Raw genomic sequence first — 21,559 nt, forward strand, 5'->3', positions numbered from 1 at the left:
TAATAATAATAATAATAATAATGCTATTATAGTTTTTTAATTGCATATTTAAAACTATAGAAAAAAAATGTTGCTAGTAAATTTTCTCAGAGCTGGCCACTAGCAAGTATGCCAATATTGTAACTTTGTAGGCTCTGGTTCTGAATCTTGCCTGCCTACAAATGTGTTTTCCAAATAGAGGGAAAAAACGCAGCATAAAACATTGCATATTAACAGCATTAATCTTTAGATGGTGTTATTTTAAGTATATTATACAAGTTATATAGTTTTGTATTTATTTAACAGCTTAATAACACCAAGTAGACCTCAGAGATCCCTTTAATAATATTGTATCGATAGTATGCAGTGAGACAGCCATTTTAAATTTGAAGCTGTGCAAGTTAAATTCAGTCTTCAATACATTGTCTGCTCTCTCTTTTTTGTAACTTGCTCTGGTGTCTTCCTTTTTTAAGCACTTACTTGTGTAAAACGTGAATATTTGTACTTTTTCCCTGGTCTTAAGATGTTGATCATGAGTATATTAAGATGCAAGAGATAATAGAAATCAAAAGAGAAATAAAAACTTAAATCTTTATTTCTTAAAACTTAAATCCTTTTCAAACTTGATCCGTGGTGGTCAGAGCAGATTTTTTTTCTGCATGCCCAGCTTCCAGGTTTACTGAAAAGCAGAAAGACACATGATGTTTTATTTTCAGTTCATTAAAATATATTAGTACTTTGAGGAAAAAAATGTATGTGTTTGCCATATAAGACTTGCCTTTTTGAAATCCGGCTTTGTTTTTACAGAAGCATATCACAACAGAGGAAATTATGCAAATAAATGCTACAAAAGGCAGCATTAAAAGATATATCCATCTAAAGCAAGAAACTGAAAAGACAAAGAAAAAGTAAAACTACTAACAAATTCAATAAAGTACCATAGGTATAAATACTTTATTGTAGGCAAACCGTAAAACTTACAATATAAAAACATGCTGTACATCTTATCAGTTACTGTATTTCAAAGCCACTTTATTAAATTCATGGCTGAGAGATTAGTTCAGTGCATAAACTCCCTCACATACCTTTACATATCGGACAGTGTTCATCAGTGTTAAACTGTTTAGTCTTGTTGCTGATGGTGTTGTTAATCACGCAGCTGTAGGCGTTTTTATCCTCATAGTCCACCTCCAGAGAGAGACTGTTGCTGAGATCAGACACACTGATGCTGGAGATTAAACTGTTTTCTTTGTACCAGGAGAGACTTACATCTCTCACATGTACCACTGAACATAGGAGATTACAGCGAGAAACTGATGAACCTTCAGAATTTTTTTTTGAAATCTCACAGGTGATTTCTGGATTGAAAAGTTGAGCTGGAAATAAAGAAGAAAACATTTTTAGATCGGGAAACAAAATGGAGTCCTGCAGTGTCTCACTCTTAAAAGTCTAATAAAACTTGTTTAAGTTATTGACTGAATTTTCGTTCTGCTTATGTGTGGAGATATAAGAAGACCTGGAAAGGGAAAAAATCTATAGTATCTGAGTGCATTTGCAAGCCAAGACTGCATGTCTCAGACTTGTAATGTCAAACACAATGCACTCAATAGAGATAGTCACTGTGAGGGGTAGAGTTTGGAGTGGGGCTAGGTGTAAGCATTAAGGTGTGTGCAGTTCAACTTGCAATTGCACTAAGTCTGCATCCAGACCCCTCTTTAAAAAAATGGGTGGAAGAAAAAAAAACTGGGTGGAAGAATAATACATTTTATAAAGTTTTTTGTGTTCCCTTACAAAGATAGTTTCCATTCCCTTGCAAAACTGTTGTTCCAAAAATGCTTACTGTTTACTTTGTACTTAAAAAAAAGGTAAGCATGTGTATGAATGCCGGAGCATAAATTCTATCCGTACTTCACTATGGAGTGTTTCAGATGGAAATCTCCAAAACACAAAATATAGGATACATTAAAATGGTTTTATTCTACAGTGGCCTATTTAAATATATCTTCCATTGATTTCTGGTCCTGTACACTTCCATTGACTCAGCTTGTTATGCTGCTGTCACGGTTCAGGAAGGATGAGGGAGCGAGGACTCAAGTGCAAACACAGGATGATTTATTGATAATAAAAATAAAACAAAAGAAGTACAAAAACCACCCCGAGGGGGAAAAACATAACTATAACACTAACAGACTAACAAACTTGGCTGGGTTGGCACGACAAGAGCAAGAGCAGGAACACATGGGGAGTTTAGACGACGAACTGGCACAGGACAGAAAACATGAGGGGATTATAAAGCAAAAGTAAATTGACACAAACAGGTGAACATAACAAATTAATAATGAGTTAACAAGTGGGGTGGGACTAGACAATAGACGGGAGAGCGCATGACACAGAGACAACACAAGCCATGCGCTCACATAAAACGACTAGAACAATCATCCAATGACAGAACTCATTAACTGCGTGTTCATGACAACACAAGCACATGGTGCATGTAAATACGCACCACGTGCTAGACATAACACCAACAGAAAACTGAACGAAAGACACGAGTACACGATAAATGAAAGCACTCACTGTGCACTCACACACGCAGCGTGCATTTTTCATCCCAGCTCCGACCAAAACCAAAACCAACTAGATTGAGACGCTGGGAATGAAACACCACGCTGCAGACAGACGAACACATACACGAGTACAAGAGCGCGCGCGGCCACAGTTATTAAGTGATCTGCTGCAGGGACGGTCTGACTAAAGGAGAAAGAAAAGTGAAAATCCAAAACAACAATTAAAGTCTGGCACTGGAGTTAAACAGTAGCGAGACGAGACAGAACTGGACAAGATTTAAGAAAACAGGATCGTAAGGTAAGACACACGAACGATAAGGTACATGAAAGTGAGAACGAGAGGAATGAATAGGGAGACTAATGAAGGGAAACTACAGACAGGTGTGAATGAACTAATGATCTAATGAGTAGAATGACAAGTGGGTGGGGTGAGACAGCAGAGCACATGGCGAGCTGTCAAAATAAAGCCATGTGCGCAGAGTAAACAAAACAAATGAACGTGACGACAACATGCAGGTGACAGACCATGACAGTACCCCCACCCCTAGGAGCGCCACCTGACGCCTCAGGGGAGGGGCTTACCCCATTGCCGGTGAAAGTCCATAATCAATGCCCGTTCCAGAACATGCTGAGCTGGAATCCAACTCCTCTCCTCAGGACCATAACCCTCCCAGTCCACTAGGTACTGAAAACCCCGGCCCCGGCATCTGGCATCCAGCAGTTTCCTGACACTGTATGCAGGAGAGCCATCCACTAGGCGAGGGGGGGAGGGGCAGGGAAAGAGACAACAGGGTCAAGAATAGATCTAAACACAGGTTTGACCCTGAATACATGAAAAAAAGGGTGTACCCGACCAAGAGTGGGAGGCAACTTGAGCAGAACTGCCAACGGACTCAAGACCTTGGTGATGAGGTATGGGCCAATGAACCTGGGAGCCAATTTACGTGAGGCTACCCTAAGAGGCAGGTGCTTGGTGGATAACCATACCTTCTGACCACACTCATATTCAGGTGGGGAGGTCCGATGACGGTCGGGTGCTGCTTTGGTCCGTCTAGAAGTCAAAGCCAAGACCTCCTTAGCCCTCATCCAGGTACGACGGCACCGTTGGACAAAGGCCAAGGCAGACGGAACTGCAGCGTCAGGTTCTTGTGAGGGAAACAAAGGAGATTGATAACCCATGGAACAGAGAAATGGGGACATACCTGTAGATGCCACCGGCAGGGAAGTTTGGGCAATGGAATAAAGTGAGCTGCTTTAGTAAAACGGTCCACTACAGTCATGATGTTTCCGCTAGAGGGGGGAAGGCCAGAAACAAAGTCAAGGGCCAGGTGTGACGATGAATGAGAGAGAATGGGCAAGGGCTTGAGTAGACCAACAGGCGCTCGGTTAGAGGTCTTGTTCTGGGGACAAACCGAGCAAGCCAAGACAAACTGCCTGACGTCCTGCCTCAGAGAGGGCCACCAAAACCTCTGGCGGATGGCAGCCAGTGACCTCCAAATTCCTGGATGAAAAACCAGCCTGGATGCATGCCCCCACCAGAGGACCTCGGAACGCAGCGCAACTTGCACAGACAGCCGACCCTCCGGACACCCTTCTGGCACCTCAATCCCTCGACTGGCCTTAATTACCTGCTGCTCGATGCCCCAGGAGAGAGACCCAACCACCACTCCCTCAGGGAGGATGGGTCCAATTGGGGACTCCCCACTGGGGACCTTGAACAGCCGAAAGAGGGCATCAGGTTTAGTATTTTTGAACCCTGGCCAGTACGAGAGACTGAAGTTGAATCGGCCAAAGAAGAGTGCCCAGCGGGCCTGGCATGTGCTCAACCTCTTGGCAGAATGGATATATTCAAGGTTCTTATGGTCCGTCCAGACCAAAAAGGGATGCACTGCTCCCTCCAGCCAGTGACGCCACTCACACAAAGCGAGCTTGACTGCCAACAGCTCCCTATTACCTATGTCGTAATCACGTTCTGCTGGGCTCAGGCGATGAGAGAAAAAGCACAAGGATACACCTTCCCATTCTTGGGGGACCGCTGAGATAGGACCGTGCCTACCCCAACATTAGAAGCATCTACCTCGACAATGAATTGTTGTTCAGGATCTGGAATAGAAAGGACAGGAGCAGTGATGAAACGGGACTTAAGAGCATCAAAGGCCTCCTGAGCCTGTGTATTCCACCTGAACATTACTTTAGTGGAGGTGAGAGCCGTTAAGGGTGCAGCAATCTGACTAAAGTTCCTGATGAAGCGTCTATAGAAATTGGCAAAACCCAGGAAACGCTGCAGAGCCTTGCGGGTTTTGGGGACTGGCCACTTGGCAATGGCCCTTACCTTGGCAGTATAAGGTTTTGTTCCCTCAGCCAAGATGACATACCCCAGAAATGTAACCGACTTCGCGTGGACCTCGCACTTCTCCGCCTTAACAAAGAGTTGGTTCTCTAATAGTTGTTGGAGGACCTGCCGTACATGATTAGTGTGTGCCTGTAAAGAGGATGGGAAAATGAGAATATCATCCAGGTACACAAAGACAAACTTGTTTACCATGTCTCTCAGCACGTCATTGACCTGGGCCTGGAAGACAGCCGGGGCATTGGTCAGACCAAAAGGTAAGACAAGATATTCAAAGTGTCCCGTAGGGGTATTAAAGGCTGTCTTCCACTCATCTCCCTCCCGGATGCGCACCAAGTGGTAAGCATTACGGAGGTCTTATTTTGTAAAGACCTGGACTCCCTGCAACAACTCAAAGGCAGATGACATAAGAGGTAAGGGGTACCTGTTTTTAATTGTGATGTTGTTCAGCCCTCTGTACTCTATACATAGACCCAGGGAGCCATCCTTTTTCTTTACAAAGAAAAACCCTGCACCCAAAATAAATGATGAGGGACGAATGAGACCAGTACTAAGTGATTCCTGAATATACCTGTCCATAGCCTCTCTTTCAGGACCTGAAAGGGAATATAAGCGACCCTTGGGCGGAGAAGTGCCTGGGAGGAGGTTAATGGCACAATCGTATGGTCGATGAGGAGGAAGAGATCCAGCCCGAGACCTGCTAAAGACCTGACGAAGACCATGGTACTCAACCGGGACCTTAGTTACATCAGCAGTCTCCTTCTGCAACACAGAACACAAAGCACCAGGAGACAAGGCAGAACCCAAACAAGAAGCAAGACAAAACTGACTCCAGGCCAACACAGAATTTCCGGACCAATCAATGTGAGGATTGTGCCATACCGTCCAGGGATGCCCCAAGACAATAGGGGAACCTGGTGAATCAAGAAGGTACAGTTTAATGGCCTCACGGTGATTGCTGGAAACAACAAGACTTACACGAAGGGTGTTGTGGGTAATGGTAGAGATGAGCTGACCCGCTAACGACCAGACAGAAATAGGAGGGGGATGGCGGAAATACCCCACTGCTTGGCAGTGGAACAGTCCAGGAAATTGCCTTTGGCCCCCGAATCGAGCAAGGCAGAGCAGGAGTTGAGGGATTCCTCATGTTGTATGGTGACAGGCAACAGGGTGCGATACAGAGAGGAATTCAGACAGGAAGAGCCGCCCACCAGCATCCCCCGGTTTACTAATGGGCCGTAGCTTTTAAAGGGCACTTGATGGCAAAGTGCCCCGGTTTGCCACAGTAGAGACACACACCACGTGCTAGACGGTCCCTCTTCTCCTGAGGCGTGTGGCGCATTTGTCCCATCTGCATAGGCTTAGGATCGGAAGAGGGGAAAGTAGAGGAGGCTTGTTGGAGGAAGTTGTCATCAGCCCTCCAGAAAGAATGGACAGAACGCCACTGGTGGCGGCGGCAAAGGCGCTCCTCCACACGTAGAGCCAAGTCAACAAGAGTCTCCAGGTGACGAGGAAGCTCATGAGAGGCGATTTCATCCTGGATCTCCTCATTCAGACCCTCAAAAAATCTGGATCGGAGGGCCCCATCATTCCAGTCGCAGGTGGCAGCTAATGTATTGAAAACAATTGAATAGTCGGTGACAGAGCGGCCCAACTGGGCAGCCGCCTCATCTCCCTGTGCCGACCGGTCAAAGAGCTTAATTATCTCGTCTCTAAAATCATCAAAAAAGCGGCAGAAAGGTGCCCTGGCATCCCAGACTGCAGTGCCCCACTCACGTGCGCTCCCAGTGAGCAGGGTCAAGACTTATGCCACCCTGGAGGCCTCTGTGGCATAACGGCGGGGTTGCAAGGCAAAAATAAGAGCACACTGCGATAAAAAGGCCTGACAGGAACTGAGATCTCCATCATACGGAGGTGGATTGTTAGTATTACTTGTTGGTAATAGGTGAAGCAACCTGCCTGGGTCCTGCAGCTTCATGATGGAGTGACTCAATCCGTGCGTTGAGCTTGACTACTTGGGCAGTAAGCATCTCCAACTCTTTGGAGGTGGTGGTGAGCTGGGTGGCAAGTTGACCCAGGAGTGCACCCTGCTGGGCAAGCGCAGTTGCATCTGGTCCAGACCTGCAGAATCATTCTGACCTTATTGTTGTGTCAGGGAAGAAAATGAGAGGATTCAGGTGCAGGTCAAAAGATAGTTTTATTAATCTTGCTTTCTGGGCTGTAACAAAAAACCTCCAGCACATGGAGCTGGGGAACCCACAGAGGGATGAAAAATCCAGGCAAGAATAAAGAAATATAAAAACCAAGGATGGCCTATAGAGGGCAGACGGCAGTCTAAAGTGCAAGTAAATAGAGTTAAAGCAAAAGAAAACTAAATGTAATACCAACTGTCCCAACATGAGGCACACGGAAATCAAAGCTGTCAATAGATAATCAATACAAAAAGGAAAGTGAAAGCAATAAAAAATGTTCCAGGGGGAGGCACACGGCAATCCAAGCCGTCAGTCAGCAAGGGGTTAATACTGCGTTGCCGGCAGCGAGAACGAGAGAGAGCAGGTAGAGAGAAAGTCGGCTGGAGAGGAGATCGCTGGTGGGCGGTAATGAGGAACGGGAGCAGGAAGTGCAGAGAGGTGAACACAGCTGATCTGCCGCAGGGACGGTCTGACTAAGGAGAAAAAAAAAGAAATCCAAAACAACAATTAAAGTCTGGCACTGGAGACTAAACAGTAGTGAGACTAGACAGGACTGGACAAGATTTAAGAAAACAGGATCGTAAGGTAAGACACGCGAACAGGACAGTGAGAATGAGAGGAATAAAAAGGGAGACAAATGAAGGAAAACTACAGACAGGTGTGAATGAACTGATCTAATGAGTAGAATGACAAGTGGGTGGGGTGATACAGCAGAGCACATGGCGAGCTGTCAAAATAACGCTATGTGCGCCGAGAAAAAAAAAATGAATGTGACGACAACATGCAGGTGACAGACCATGACCGTCTTTTTGTGGAACAGCTCCTGAAAATTTTCAGTTTCTCTCTGGTGGCTCTTTCAAGCTGCTATTGGTGCTTGGCCGCTGTCAGAGCCTCCTAAAGACTGAATGTTTCCTTTTGCTGGTCCACATTTCTGTGTCCCTGTGCTTCCTGTGTAGTGCAGAGCTGTGTAGTGCAGAGCAGGGGTCTGATCTTATGAGAAATCTGTGGTTTGCAGTTTGAGTTCATTTATCTCTTGTTGGTCAAGGAGATGATGATGATGGTCAGCTCCTGGTGGCTCAGACTGTGTGTCAAGAGTCTAGTCATGTCATTCTCTTGTCGCTCTTTTCTCTGTTGCTGAAGGGTGTCCATTGTGATGCTCTGCTGGGTCTCCAGTTGGTCCTGGTAGGGCAGGGCTGGATTTCTAACTGGCACCTTTGAGCAGTATCAAGAGGGAAAATGCAAAGGACAAATGCAAATATAGAGTTGATAAGCTACCTGTAATGTGAATCTTCATTTGCGTGATGAGAGAAAAACACAGACATTATGATTCAGACATAAATAAATCCCCTTGTAAATTATGAGAAAACCCAAAGTCCCTATGAGAAACAATTATCCTCCGAACCATTGTCCAACAATGATGTCCTAAAATTGCACTTCTTTTTAAAATGTGCTTTGAGAAATCTAACAAGCTCAGAATTAAACACCCTCTTAATATAGAAAAGAGTTTGCATCGGATTTAAAACAAACTATTTAACAAATTAAAAAATAAGGTAACATTTTTTTTATGGTCCATTTGAGTATTAGTAGTCTGTCTGCTTAATATCTGTTGATACTGGTCCTTTAACAGACATTTAACTGACTATAAGAAACATAGCAAGTACATGTCAGCTTACACTAACCCAAACCCCAACCTAACAGTCTACTTATAATATAATGAGAATTAGTTAGCATGTAGATACAATGAAATTTAAATTTAACAAACGGACCATCAAAATAAAGTGTGACCAATAATAATAATGCAACAGTACAATACATTGTTTTAGGAAGTATTTTTGAATATGTCTGAATATGTACTCACCATAGACCTTAACAATGAACTTTTTGTATAAAGGCCTGTTGCTGGTGGTAATCTTAAGATTATAAAGTCCAGAATGGTTTGCTGTAACATTTGGAATGGTGAGAGATCCAGTGTGATTATCCAGCTTCACGTCTCTGTCCTTTGTCCAGGTGCTGCCAGCCTTTCCATTGATTTGAGCAAGTAGAATTTTGTCTGGTCCAAAGTACCATACGATCAGTCGATCTTTCTGATTTTCAACTTCTGTGGGTAGCGTCACAGTCTCTCCCTCTGTCACTGACATCACTTCAGTCTCACCGCCTGACACATCTAGTAAACAGAAACAATGTTTTACAGGTTTATGATAACATGATTAACAATTTCATGACAATAATGATTGGTTAAAGAGCCCATATTGTGGGTTTTTGCAAATGCCCTTCCATGTAGTGTGTAACACAGCTCTAAGTGAAGTGAAATATCCAGCTATGCTTAAATCTGTAAGTGTAAAGTGTTTAAAACTGTTGATTCATCTATAAAAGAGTCGACTCATAGTGCTTCAAACGAGTCGTCTTGATAATGAGTCATTAGGTGTTTCACCATGATGTGATAACAAAACCAAGTAATTGTGCGAGCAAACCCGGGAGATTTAAAACCTGCGGCCCCGCCCTCTAAAACAGAAAAAGCCAGACACACACACACACACACCAGTCAAATGAAGTCGCATAGTGCAGATGGATATAATGTAGTCTCTACCCAAAGATGAAACATCAGCATTATAGCCCAGCCTTGAGCAGTTTGAGTATTTCTGGAAACTACATGCTACAAAGAATACTTCATCGGCCGTTTGTTAAAGGAAAGATCAGTAAAGAGTACTGATGGACATGACAGAACCTGGATTGGTTTTCTTCCTCTATTTCTCAAGTGTAGGTATGTGCGATTAAAGTTGCTGCCTCGTTTACTCTAGCTTGCAAATGTATTTAGTTATGATTTGTTACTTATAACCGCGTATACTGTATCAGGTTAACTCGATATATTCTCATATCACGTGTAAAGCCACGTTAAAAACGCGACGTGTGCCGCTTTGTTTACTGACCTCCATGGAGGAGGGTAATGGGTGTATGTGTGTGTGTGCGGTGTCGTCCGAGGAGGAGGGTAATGTGTGTGTGTGTGTGTGTGTGTATGAAAAGAGCAGGTAGAGTGTGGAGGTCTGTATTTAGGTTCAGCCACTGGCAGCCAAAATCCACTCCTTTTACCTTATGAAGCATGTATTCACTGTGACTAATTTTATATTGTTGATTAGCTGCTGGCCATTTCACTTTGTCTCCCCCTAAGGGCAGTCAGTGTCGCCCAGTCGCAACAGACTGTCATCGGTCCAATCAGCGCAGATTAGTTTCGCCCTAAGGAGGGGTTTGGGAACAAATGAATCACTGAACGATTTAAATGGGAGTTGCTGGGATAATTAGGTAAAAATAAATGCATATTACAAGATAATGAAAGTGTTGTTTGACCTTGCATACATATTAGACTGTTGTTGGAGACCCTTACAACCAAAATATGACCCTATTTCATGTATAATATGGGCTCTTTAAGTAAAACAGCTTGTTAATATACATATATAAGTTGTTTTAAGTAAAATGAGTAAGGTTAATAAGACAACTTATGGAAATGGAAACAAGTGTTTAAAGACATCAGTTTGCATGACACTAAAAATAAATTTTAAAACAGAAAAAGTAAATAAATTGAATTAGGGTATCTTCCAGTTCTTCATTGGAAAGGTACCACTCATTTTGATTCTTCAATGAAAAATCATTATATAATAAACTACCTTTTACAGAGTTCTTGTTAAAGGCTCTAAGCTACAAAAGGCACAGACTGAATCTTTTAAATCTATATCATGGGTTCCCAGAGATCCCAATACAGTAAATAATTTTGCAAAGCACCTAGTTGATTCTAATATTGATATTTCTGTCATTACCACAAGGTGGAGACGTTTTGCACATAAGAGATCAAACAATAAAATAGTGTGATCACATGGGCTTTTTTAAATTCTGCAATGCAGAACCAAGCTTTTTTACAGAGATTGTGCTAGGCATTAATCTGTCTGAGGGTAAATGACTAGCAATAATAAATTGTCACCTTGGAATTGTAAGGATCTGACATTTTTGTCAAAACATGAGTTATTGACAGAAGTTGACATAAGTTTGAGTTATTGACTTAATCTACATACATTTAAAGACTTTTTATAAAAAGAAAAACAAATGTTACAAGCATACTGTTTGCAAAACATGCAAAAAATTAAAGCTCAATATCTCAAAATCATTTAGAACGCAGATAGAACCTTATAAATCCAAGATGACGAAATGGCAGTTAACTAATTACTTGTGCTACAAACTAAAATGTTTATGACAACACATTAAAAAATCATCATAAGGTTATACTAGATTGTAAAAGCAATCAGCCTAACAAGCTGTTTTGTTTCGGTAAAATTCTATGGGAGTGAATACATTTAATTACAATGCCTGCACCTGCTCTAACATGAACAAAAAGGTGGATCAAATGGTGATGACTTATGGAAAACAGGTATGTCAACAAGTGAATTATCTGTTCCTGCATTCAAGCTTCATGTGACAGATGACAGCTTAAAGCCACATCATAGTCATATGAGTAGGAAATGCATGATCTACATTTCCAGACTTTCCAAACTGAGGTGTCTGTATGAAAAGTACCAGTGATGCATATAGGTGGAAACTTTTAGAATCTCTTGGCATTTACAAAAAAATGTATCTAAGCAGCATTAAAAACAAAGATTAAAAAACAAAAGACATTACTGTGCAGCTATTAGGGCTGCACGATATTGGAAAAATCTAACATTGTGATATTTTATTTTTCTGTGATATATATTAGGACATACTGAATCTATAAAATTTCATCAAATTTGAATAGAACTATTTGGAAAGAATTTATAGTCAAACTTTATTTAAAGGTTCAATTCTCACTATTAGCAAACCTTTAAAGCGGTGGTCCACTACAATGTCATATTTTAAACTTTAGTTGATGAGTAATGTATCTGTGTGAACATAAACAACATCTCTGAGTGTAATATGCTCAAAATTCAATGTAAAGGGAGATGTTGGCTTTTACAGAGTTAGCTTAGCAAATCCTACAGCGAACAAAGTTTGTGGACTACAAAAAAATACATCCAAGCTAGTAAGATCACAAAATTTTCAGGTTATGTGCATTCACCACACGCAATTACCATGCGCATACACCTCGCGCAGCAAAGGGGCGTGGCCAGAGGTGCTGTAATGTTATAGCAGAAAAACCTTAAATGCTGTCCAAACACTGCTATTTCTATAGAGCTTCTTCTGTTTCTGTATTTGGGTTTCCAACGGACAAGACACACAGAGAAAAGTGTTTACAGTTTAATTTTATTTAATTCCAGACAATTATAAAAAACACAGCTCTAGCATTTGACAAAGGATAGCTTCCAGAATCTCTCCAAGTTGCGGGAACTCCAACCATAACAGAAGAAGCTGTGGATTGTGAATCACAACATGTAAGTATTTTTGTTTGTTAAAATTGCTCCATTACATGCACAGTTCCTAGCGGTAATGGTATGTTGTGGCAAGTATGTAAACAAGGATGTAAACAACGGGAAATGCTGTTTGGCACTGTTAACAATTTAGCTACAAATTCATATTTATCCGTCAAACCCCTGTAAACAGCCACAATTAGCACTGGTGTCGCTCTATGCAACCGCTTTTCCTGTGTTTGACATCTCAAATAACAAACTTGCGAAAGATATGTGAACGTTTCTTATTACTTACACATACTTATTTCATATATGAAAGATTGAAAATTTCAGTCTTAAACTGATATGGCTAACAGCTACTCTGAAAGACAGTATCTACACAGCAGAGGCAAAGCATGCAAAATTAAAGGTGTGACGCTTTTCCTGGTGATGTGGAGCCAATCTGCGAATCAGCACATTATGTTAGCTGACCAATCAGAGTCTCTTGAGGGCGGGACTTTCGGAGGATGGAAGTATGACAGTTGTTTTCTTAGCTGAGTAGCTGTATATAATCAAAACAAGATATATGAAAAAAAAAATATGTGTATATATATATATATATATATATATATATATATATATATATGTTTTTAACAAATGAAGCATCAACACACGTTGCTTTGCATTTTATAAACACAACCAAGGCTTAAAAATACACACCACCTCTTTAAATATGTGTTTTGTTTATCTGAATATGATTTAGTTACAGCATATTCATCCCACATAAATAAATGCAAGTAATTTATAGTAATACAGCTTGAATGAATCTGTTGTGGTAATTATATTAGAGTTGCTGTGGTAATATGACCAAGTAATAAGCTAATTAACCAATGCTGCACTTTTTTCTTTATCAATAAGCTACTGTAAGTTTTAGATAACACAAGTTAAACCAGGGTGACAGTAGATATATGGTGTAACATTTGCAAGGCAAAAAAACCTGTTTAAATGGTAACTTCATAATGCTCTGTCATTATATAAACATCAACATTATAAACACTGTTTTATAAACCTTGTTTTTAGGGAAAATGCAGTTTTGGACCAGTAAACCACAAACAATATCTGGTTGAGAAAAAAATGAAAGTAACAACTGCTCTACCATCAAATACCACATTTGCAATATGATGTTTGAAACCAGCTTGCACAAACATTTCAGTTTATTACTTTATAAATCTGAATCCACATACTGACAGCTGATCATAGCTCCAAATCCATGGTAGTGGAAAAATCAAAAAACTTACTATTTGTGTTGATCAGCAGTGAAAAAGTAAGAAACATGCAGTAGCTCCTTTTCATCTTTGTGCTATCAATAAATTAAAATAAAACAGGATTTAATCTCTTGCTGTACATAATGTTGTCTGTGTAACATGAAACTGAGCTGAACTTGAAATAGGGAGGAACAGACACACCTATTGTGGATCATCCAATCTAGGGCTGGGAAATATTACAAAACTCCTATGTTCCCTATTATATTACTCTTTCATTTTAGCTCGTGTTCCCTTGTCGTCTTGGTAACTAGGCAATCATTAACCATTTTCTCAGTGAATGACAAACAGACAAACCATTGCTGCAGCTCTAATGTAAGTTTATGAAGAAAAGTAAAAAAAATGCTGCAGTGTTTGGATGTGCTGTGTTTGTCTGAGGTAATTAGTCTTCTGTTATTAGTGAAATGTGTATATTCCATATAAAATGTAAAGCAGATTAGTTAGTGATGCGTTCGTGGCATTCAGAAAATATGTTTTTCAACTAGGTGCGCCTGGAAAATGCACGCGCATCACATGCACACCGCTTGCACACCATGTGCGTGTCGTGTAAGTCGCATGCCTCCATTGGCAAGGGCAAACTAACACCCTAAGCTCATTGGCATTTCTTCCAAGGCGCGTGCTCAACAGCCACATTTTAATAAAACTATGGTGCATCATACCGTAACTTTATACCAAAATTTGGTTTATCATTATTGACAGTGGTGTTCTGTGTTGCTCTTGCTCTCTCTTATGGCTGGATCAGTCCCTGGATACTGCGTTCTGTGATGCTGCCCCCACTGGGCACCTAAGAAACTACATCAAACAGTAAAGACTATCTGTTCCATCTACGGAGGGGCTTTTGTTGCTGGATTTTTTGTACAAACATTTTGTATTTAATGTTTTTTTTTTCTTTTTTAATGGCCTGAGTGCTGCTGTGTTTTCCTTCTGTTTCTTTTTTTGGGTGGTCTTGGAATAAGGATATGAAAGAAGAAGTAAAAATTTTAATTACAGAAGTGGGCGGGGCACCACCCTCACAAGTATTGATCTGCAATAAATAGCAGAGTAACTAACTATTTCTTGACTGACTGTTGCAGCAGAGATTGTAAAGTCTCACTATGAGGGTAAGAGAATACCAAGCACTAAACAGGGAGTCAGACAGATATTGGCAAAACTTGATTATCGCATAAAAGATGTGCGAATAAAGCAGCGTTTCCATCTAACAAGTCAAAGCGAACAAAATCATCACTTGCTGCTTGAATTTGCTGCAGTAGAAGCAGCTGCATGAATCTTTTCTTTATTTAATAAATGACTTGCGCTTCAAAAGACAATCCTGACATGCAGTGAACGTGCAGTGGCGTTTGAAGGCATGAGACGAGTAGCACAAACAGTCTTGATTCTGGAGGTCATTATTCTAGTATACTAATATTTATATCAGTATACTAATACTTAAATGGTTCTGGCATTTTAGAATGACCAAAACAACATTTCATATGTTTTACAATGTGCTCAGCCTGCTGATTTGTCCATTCACGCACTTTATTATTATCACATGATTTCTTATAACAAAATCACATGGCCTTTATTAATGCGCATACTGAAGTTTGTTCAGTAAAATTGTTTCCATCGTAGTGCATGTGCATCTTTTCTTATCGAATAAACCATTTATCCTACTCAGTTATGTACATATGTTTTTTATTAAGTCAAATTAAAAAAAGGTAGTTTTTTAAATATTTATTGTTGTTTTGTAGGTAGAGACATAGAGACATTATCTTTTGTAATATAAAAATGTAAAAATAAATGTTTTTCTCAATAACAGAAAATGAAAGAGCGCAGCTGACTAATTGCTGGGCATTATTATTACTGCACTGCAAAAAATGCTTTTCTTACTTAGTTTTTTTTTTTTTTTGTCTCTAGTCCAAATATCGAATAATTATTTCAAGTAAAGATAGGTCTTGTTTTAGAAAACTATATTAAGCAAGACCAAAATTTTGAGTATTTTTCATAATTTATTAAAAAAAGGCCAGAGGGTCTGGCTCCAGGATGCCTGTCATTCAGAAGATCTCAACTATAATCAAACATACTAAAGCAGCTATTCGAGCTTTTCAGAACCATACATTATAAAATACACAAGCAGATGTGCTGAAGCCAGTTTAAAAAAAAAAACATTATAATCACAAAAAAATATTGTTGAAATATTGTTGAAAACACATTGAAATAATATTTTTGTTTCAATTATACTGGCACTAGCGGAAACCTTGCACATAAAGTCCATAGAGCCCACTGAAGAAGAGCCATCTGTTATTGCTACTACAAAGAATAGAGGATATTGATGATAGAAACAGATAAATCAAGCAAATATGAATGCAATAAATAAATCAGTGGAACTTGCGCGGACCACATATGGTCTTTAGCACCAGTGTCAAAAGTATTCACGTTCATTAATCGAGTAGAAGTATAGATACAAGGGTTTAAAAAGACTCCTGTAGAAGTTGAAGTATTAACTTAAGATTTTTGCTCAAGAAAAGGTGTAAAAATGCCAGAAGTATCTGGATGCAAACTTTTATTTGGGTACTGAGACTGCATATCTCAGAGATGCAATGTCAGACACTTTGTGGAGATAGTGACATCCCCGTAATGATAGGGTTAGGGGATGGGGTTAGTTGTGGACATTAAAAGCACTGGATGCAGCTCACGTTGCACCCAGAGCCGGCCCAAGGCATAAGCGAACTAAGCGGCTGCTTAGGGCCCCGTGGCCACCAGGGGGCCCCCAAGAGTGCTTGAAATTATTGTGTGATTTTTGTTTTAGTTTGTAGAGTTGTGGATTAGTGGTGGGACAAAATATATGCCCATTTATAGTGTTATTTCTGACCGCGATACATACTCAGGCGCCAAGATATTTACCTAAATTTACAAAAGATCTGATTTAATTAATCAGTTTTCCCCACTGACTGCAGCAGATAACCGATTTAGCTACAGTACACCCAGCCGCCACCAGGTGGCGCTTCCCGTAACAGCGGTCGGCGGATCATGGGACATACATCAGCGTCATGTAAACAACTGACAGACAGATGAGCTATTGCAATGGTGAAAATCTCAGGCATACAGAAACTTTCTTCTGTCCAAGCTGGGCAAATGTATTTGTGTGTTTCAGACATCCAGCTCCCCCGAATTTGCCACTAGTTTCTTTCTAACAGACGCGCTTTCACTTTGCAATCGCTCGCGCAACTTGTGCTCAAACTTTTTAACTCCGCCAAAATATATAAAGATATTAATAGGACATGAACATTTAATTAGAAGGGCCTTGCGTTTATTTGACTCTTACAGAAGTTGTCAAAATCTTGTAGATGGTATTTTGGCAAAAAAATATTATGGCAATTAAAAAACTTAAATAGATGAGTAAATAACTAATGTTCTCCACTGCTGAAAACATACGTGCTCAAAGGAGTCTGTGCTCACCTCTCAGAGCATTCTGATCAGTTGAAAAAATAGTGGGGATATATATTTTTTTATTAAAAATAAACCAGGTCTAAGCATAAAATGTTCCATTTTACATAAAATTAGTTGGTCAAGTTGTAATAAGTGTTTTAAGTTTACAGAAAATTAGAAAGCAATAAAATGCTATTTTGGCAGTTTTTTTCTTAAATGCATATTCCACTAAATTGAGATTTTGCTGCTGTGATAGAGATGTGCTCTCCTCAGTCACAAACTCCTCTCTGCACATCAGCATTTTTAAGCTTGTTTGACAGATGTGCACTTGTTTTACATTGTTGCAATTCTATAAATGCGTGTTTATAAAAGAAATTCATCATAAATTTTTGATGCATTTTCCCCCTTCATTTACCAAAATTGTGATATATTGTGGCTGGTTTTCTTGTGATCTATCAATATATCGCAGAATCATTGATATCGTGATTGAAGCAGCAGTGCACAGAACAGCAGCAAAATGCTTTTTTAATGAACGTGGCGATTAAAAAAAAAATAAGCTTCTGATCTATACAATTAACAGTTGGTAAAAACACTGCAAAAGAGATTTTCTTTCGTATAGTTTTTGTGTGATTTTTAGTCCAAATATCTAAAAATTCTTAAACCAATAAGCATTTTCTAGAAGGATTTTTAGTCAAAATAATGTGAATTTTTCATTAAAGAAAGTTCAATAATCTGCCATTTAGGGTAAATAAAAATATTGTTTTAGGTTTTAAATAAGATTATTTTACTCATCTCATTGGCAGATTAATTTGTTTTACAAAAAAATCACTTAATTTGTAATTATTTCTGAAAACTGAACAATTTTTGTACATATTTACTCATTTGATTGATATGCGAGTATGTCTAGAAAATGATTCCTGATTTAGTTTGATTTTAATTTAAATAGATGTTTTAAGTTATTTGAACTACAAAATACAATATGAATTTTTTTCAGTGTTAACATTTGTATCCAATTAAAAAAATGTATCTTTATTGTCACTATGTTTGACTGTTTGGCAGCGTCTTGAATAATAATAAAAATCAGTATGTTATTGGCTACTTCCAGCTGCTTTTGTTTCTGCCAGCCCATATTAATGTTTTGTGTCTAATTATTTAGATTTGTGGCAAGTAGTCATCTAAAAAGTTGGATCAATAGGAAATTGTTTGTGCAGAATAATATTTAGAATTGTCTTAAAACATATATTTTATGATGTAAGCAACACAGCTACAGCAAATAAAATCGATAATGTGTGTTTTAAATTTATAGTGTGCGAATTATCAAAGATTGATGATAATTTGTCATATTGTTTGCACCAAGGGTGCCCCAAATAAAATCCTGCTTAGGGCCCCCTGAAGGCTTGGGCCGGCCCTGGTTGCACCAATAATGCATTCGGACCCCTCTCAAAAGTACTGTTTTCAAAACTAATTAAAGTATAAAAGTAAAAGTAATGTATGGAAAGAACAAAAGGATATTGTGCCACAGGGTCTTATTGTGCATTTTTCTGTGCTCAGGCATGGTTTGCTGGCTGACACTAGTCCAGTTGGAAGTGGTCGGCAAGAGTGATAATTATATAATGACAAAGGAACATTGTGTTTTGTTCCTTCATACACTTCTACATTTCCCTTTCATTTCCTAGTTTGCTTTTGATCATTGTTTTCGTACTTCATTGTCTGCACGCAATGCAGAAGGATCAGAAGGCCACTATTCAAAAAACATGGTGCTCCTGAACGCACATCCATTGTTTAATAGGTAAAATATTACTTTGAAAATGAGAGCCATCCCAACCCTTAAAAAAATATGCTGCTATGGGTTGATAGGCTGATTAGGTAAATTAAGAAACTATTTAAGTACATATGGTACAGGTGAAAGGACATACTTGAATTTTGTGAACTGTGTTTAACCCATCCAAGAGCACCAAGAGCAAAAACAGCAATGGAAAACACTTACCCATGCACACACCCTATGAACACATAGGTGGGTATTTGGTGCCTCTTTTGAAGAAAAGAACCTCAGGTGTACTGTTGCCAACTATTTTCAATCAAGGGGATAAGCGCTGCCCAAAAAGTCGCTAGATTACGTCATACGTTAATTAGCAAATTACTGACGTCACATTCTACCATTTCTGTTTGTTTAACAGCCTATGGTCAATAAAGTGGTATTTATATTTGCACTACGCTTTATGTAAGAATCTATTTAACTAAATGTATTGCTGTTTGAATACAGTATATCAGAATAGATGTGTAGTGAATTTGCAGTAATCTCTCAGACGTAATAAACCAACTTAGGCAAGTTCTGAAATTGTCACCAAGATAAATGTGATTTTGAACAGGAAAAGAATAAACTGTCAAATTAAGTTGTTACAATAAAGAAGCAGATCGATTTGACTGTACACGGGAAATACCTTCACAATGCCGCCAGGACTCAACGAGATGAACGAGACTCAAAGATCCGAGTCAGTAAAATGATCCGAACTTCCCATCACTAGTCATACTACATGTGAATATTGTTCATTTATTAATTCTCTTTTTGGCCTAGTGCCCTTATTAATCAGGGATCGCCACAGCGGAATGAACAGCCAACTTATCCAGCATATGTTTTACAAAACACCCATACAATCTTGCGCTTACACACATACATTACTGCCAAATTAGTTTATTCAATTCACTTGTGTGACACATGTGTTTGGGCTCGTGGGGGAACCCAACACAACCGGAGGAAACCCATGTAAACATAGGGAGAACATGCAAACTCCACACAGAAATGCCAGCTGACCCAGTCGGGGCTCTAATCAGCGACCTTCTTGCTGTGAGCAAATCATGCTACCCACTGTGCCACTGTGACGGCCTAATTTAAATATTGTGTCACTCTAAAATTGAATATGCAAACACTGCTGCCAAAGGAAAACGCTACCTTCAAACAGACACAACATGTTTAACCAATAAAATATTAAAATCAACAATTGGAAATATGCATTTTGCTTTATAAACTGTGACATGGCTGGAAAATATCACCCTGACTTAATTGTAGCAGGTAGTTTGTTAGCATTGTCAATTTTTCTTTATTTGTATAGCGCGTTTACGATGTAGATTGTGTCAAAGCAGCTTAACATATAAGTTTATAGTAAACTGAAACAGTGTCAGTTCAGTTTTCAGAGTTTAAGTTCAGCTTAGTTCAGCGTGGTTTAATTTTCACTGCTGAGAGTCCAAACACTGAAGAGCAAATCTATTGATGCACAGCTCCACAAGTCCCGAACCATCCAAGCCAGTGGCGACAGCGGCAAGGAACAAACTTCACTAATTGGCAAAGGTGAAGAAAAATAACCCAGAGGGAAACCAGTCTCAGCTGGGCACAACCATTTCTCTTATGACCAAACTTCTTGGGCAGAGCTGCAGTCTAGGCGCCGGAGGCTGGAGAAAGCTGGACGTCCATCATGGAGAAGCTGCATGGGGGGAGAGGTCACTGGTTGGCCCTTCAGGATCAATGCAAAGACTCGTCTGTTACTGGGGTCTTACAGGAATCAGTCTTTTGCTCTTCAATTCTCCATGACCACCACAGCAGCTGCTCAAAATATGGCCTGGTCCAGGATTATGGAAACCTCTGGAACAATAAAAACAGACCAACATAAGTGCAGATGCCGTTCAGATTATAATGTCTTTTAGGAAGTGAAAAAAAAACAAGTGGCCCAAGAACAGAACCTTGTTCTGCAGTGTTTAGATGCTGTAGGTTGGACACCTCTCCCCTCCAAGACACCCTGAATGACCTGTCAGAGAGGTAAGATCTGAACCATTGTATAACAGTGCCCGCAACGCCCAGTGACTCAAGCGTAGATACCAGGATCTGGTGGTTTACAGTGTCAAAAGCAGCTGACAAATCCAGCAAGATGAGGACTGATGATTTAGAGTCTGCTTTAGCCAGTCTGAGATCCTCCACGACCGAGAGCAGGGCAGTCTTAGTTAAATGGCCTTTCTTAAAGCCAGATTGCTTGTTGTCCATGAGGTTGTTTTGAGTAAGAGAGTCCAGGACTTGATTGAACACTACTTTCTTCAGAATCTTGGCCATGAATGGAAGCAGGGATACCGGTCTGTAGTTTTCAAGTAGCGTTTGATCCAGGTTGAGTTTCTTTAGCAGTGGGGTTACCCTAGCCTGCTCAAATGAAGTGGGGAATAAACCAGAGTCAAGAGATGTGTTACTTATGTGAGTCAGTGTTGGTATGACTGCAGGAGAGATGGCTTGCAAGAGATGAGAGGGAATGGGATCAAGTGGACAGGTGGTTGCATGACTAGACAGCACGAGTTTGGACACCTCAGACTCAGAGAGCTGAGAAAAAGAGGTGAGTGTGTGTGGTGTTGGTGGTGTATC

At 39.9% G+C, this 21,559-nt stretch overlaps 1 protein-coding gene across 1 annotated transcript; it reads right to left on the reverse strand.

Annotated features, from left to right (window-relative positions):
• Positions 1–558: 558 nt before the first annotated feature.
• LOC101882696 (uncharacterized) lies at positions 559–15,510 on the reverse strand. The gene is made up of 6 exons (XM_073937514.1): positions 15,394–15,510; positions 13,732–15,026; positions 8,947–9,252; positions 1,065–1,355; positions 758–868; positions 559–658 (listed from the first exon to the last, which is right to left on the reverse strand). Exons 2-6 carry the CDS (start codon positions 13,784–13,786, stop codon positions 597–599), a joined length of 825 nt encoding a protein of 274 aa, XP_073793615.1. The 5' UTR covers positions 13,787–15,026; positions 15,394–15,510; the 3' UTR covers positions 559–596.
• Between the last annotated feature and the right edge of the window lie 6,049 nt (positions 15,511–21,559).

Source organism: Danio rerio, chromosome 22 (assembly GCF_049306965.1).
Source record: "Danio rerio strain Tuebingen ecotype United States chromosome 22, GRCz12tu, whole genome shotgun sequence".
NCBI classification, from domain to species: Eukaryota; Metazoa; Chordata; class Actinopteri; order Cypriniformes; family Danionidae; genus Danio; species Danio rerio.

Excerpts from the sequence above, each read along its gene's own strand:
- LOC101882696 (XM_073937514.1), bottom strand. The coding sequence starts at position 13,786 with ATGAAAAGGAGCTACTGCATGTTTCTTACTTTTTCACTGCTGATCAAC. Across the intron at positions 1,356-8,946 it reads GTTCATTGTTAAGGTCTATG|CTCAACTTTTCAATCCAGAA; the intron begins GTGAGTACATAT and ends CTTTATTTCCAG. Across the intron at positions 869-1,064 it reads ACACTGTCCGATATGTAAAG|TTTCTTGCTTTAGATGGATA; the intron begins GTATGTGAGGGA and ends TTGTCTTTTCAG.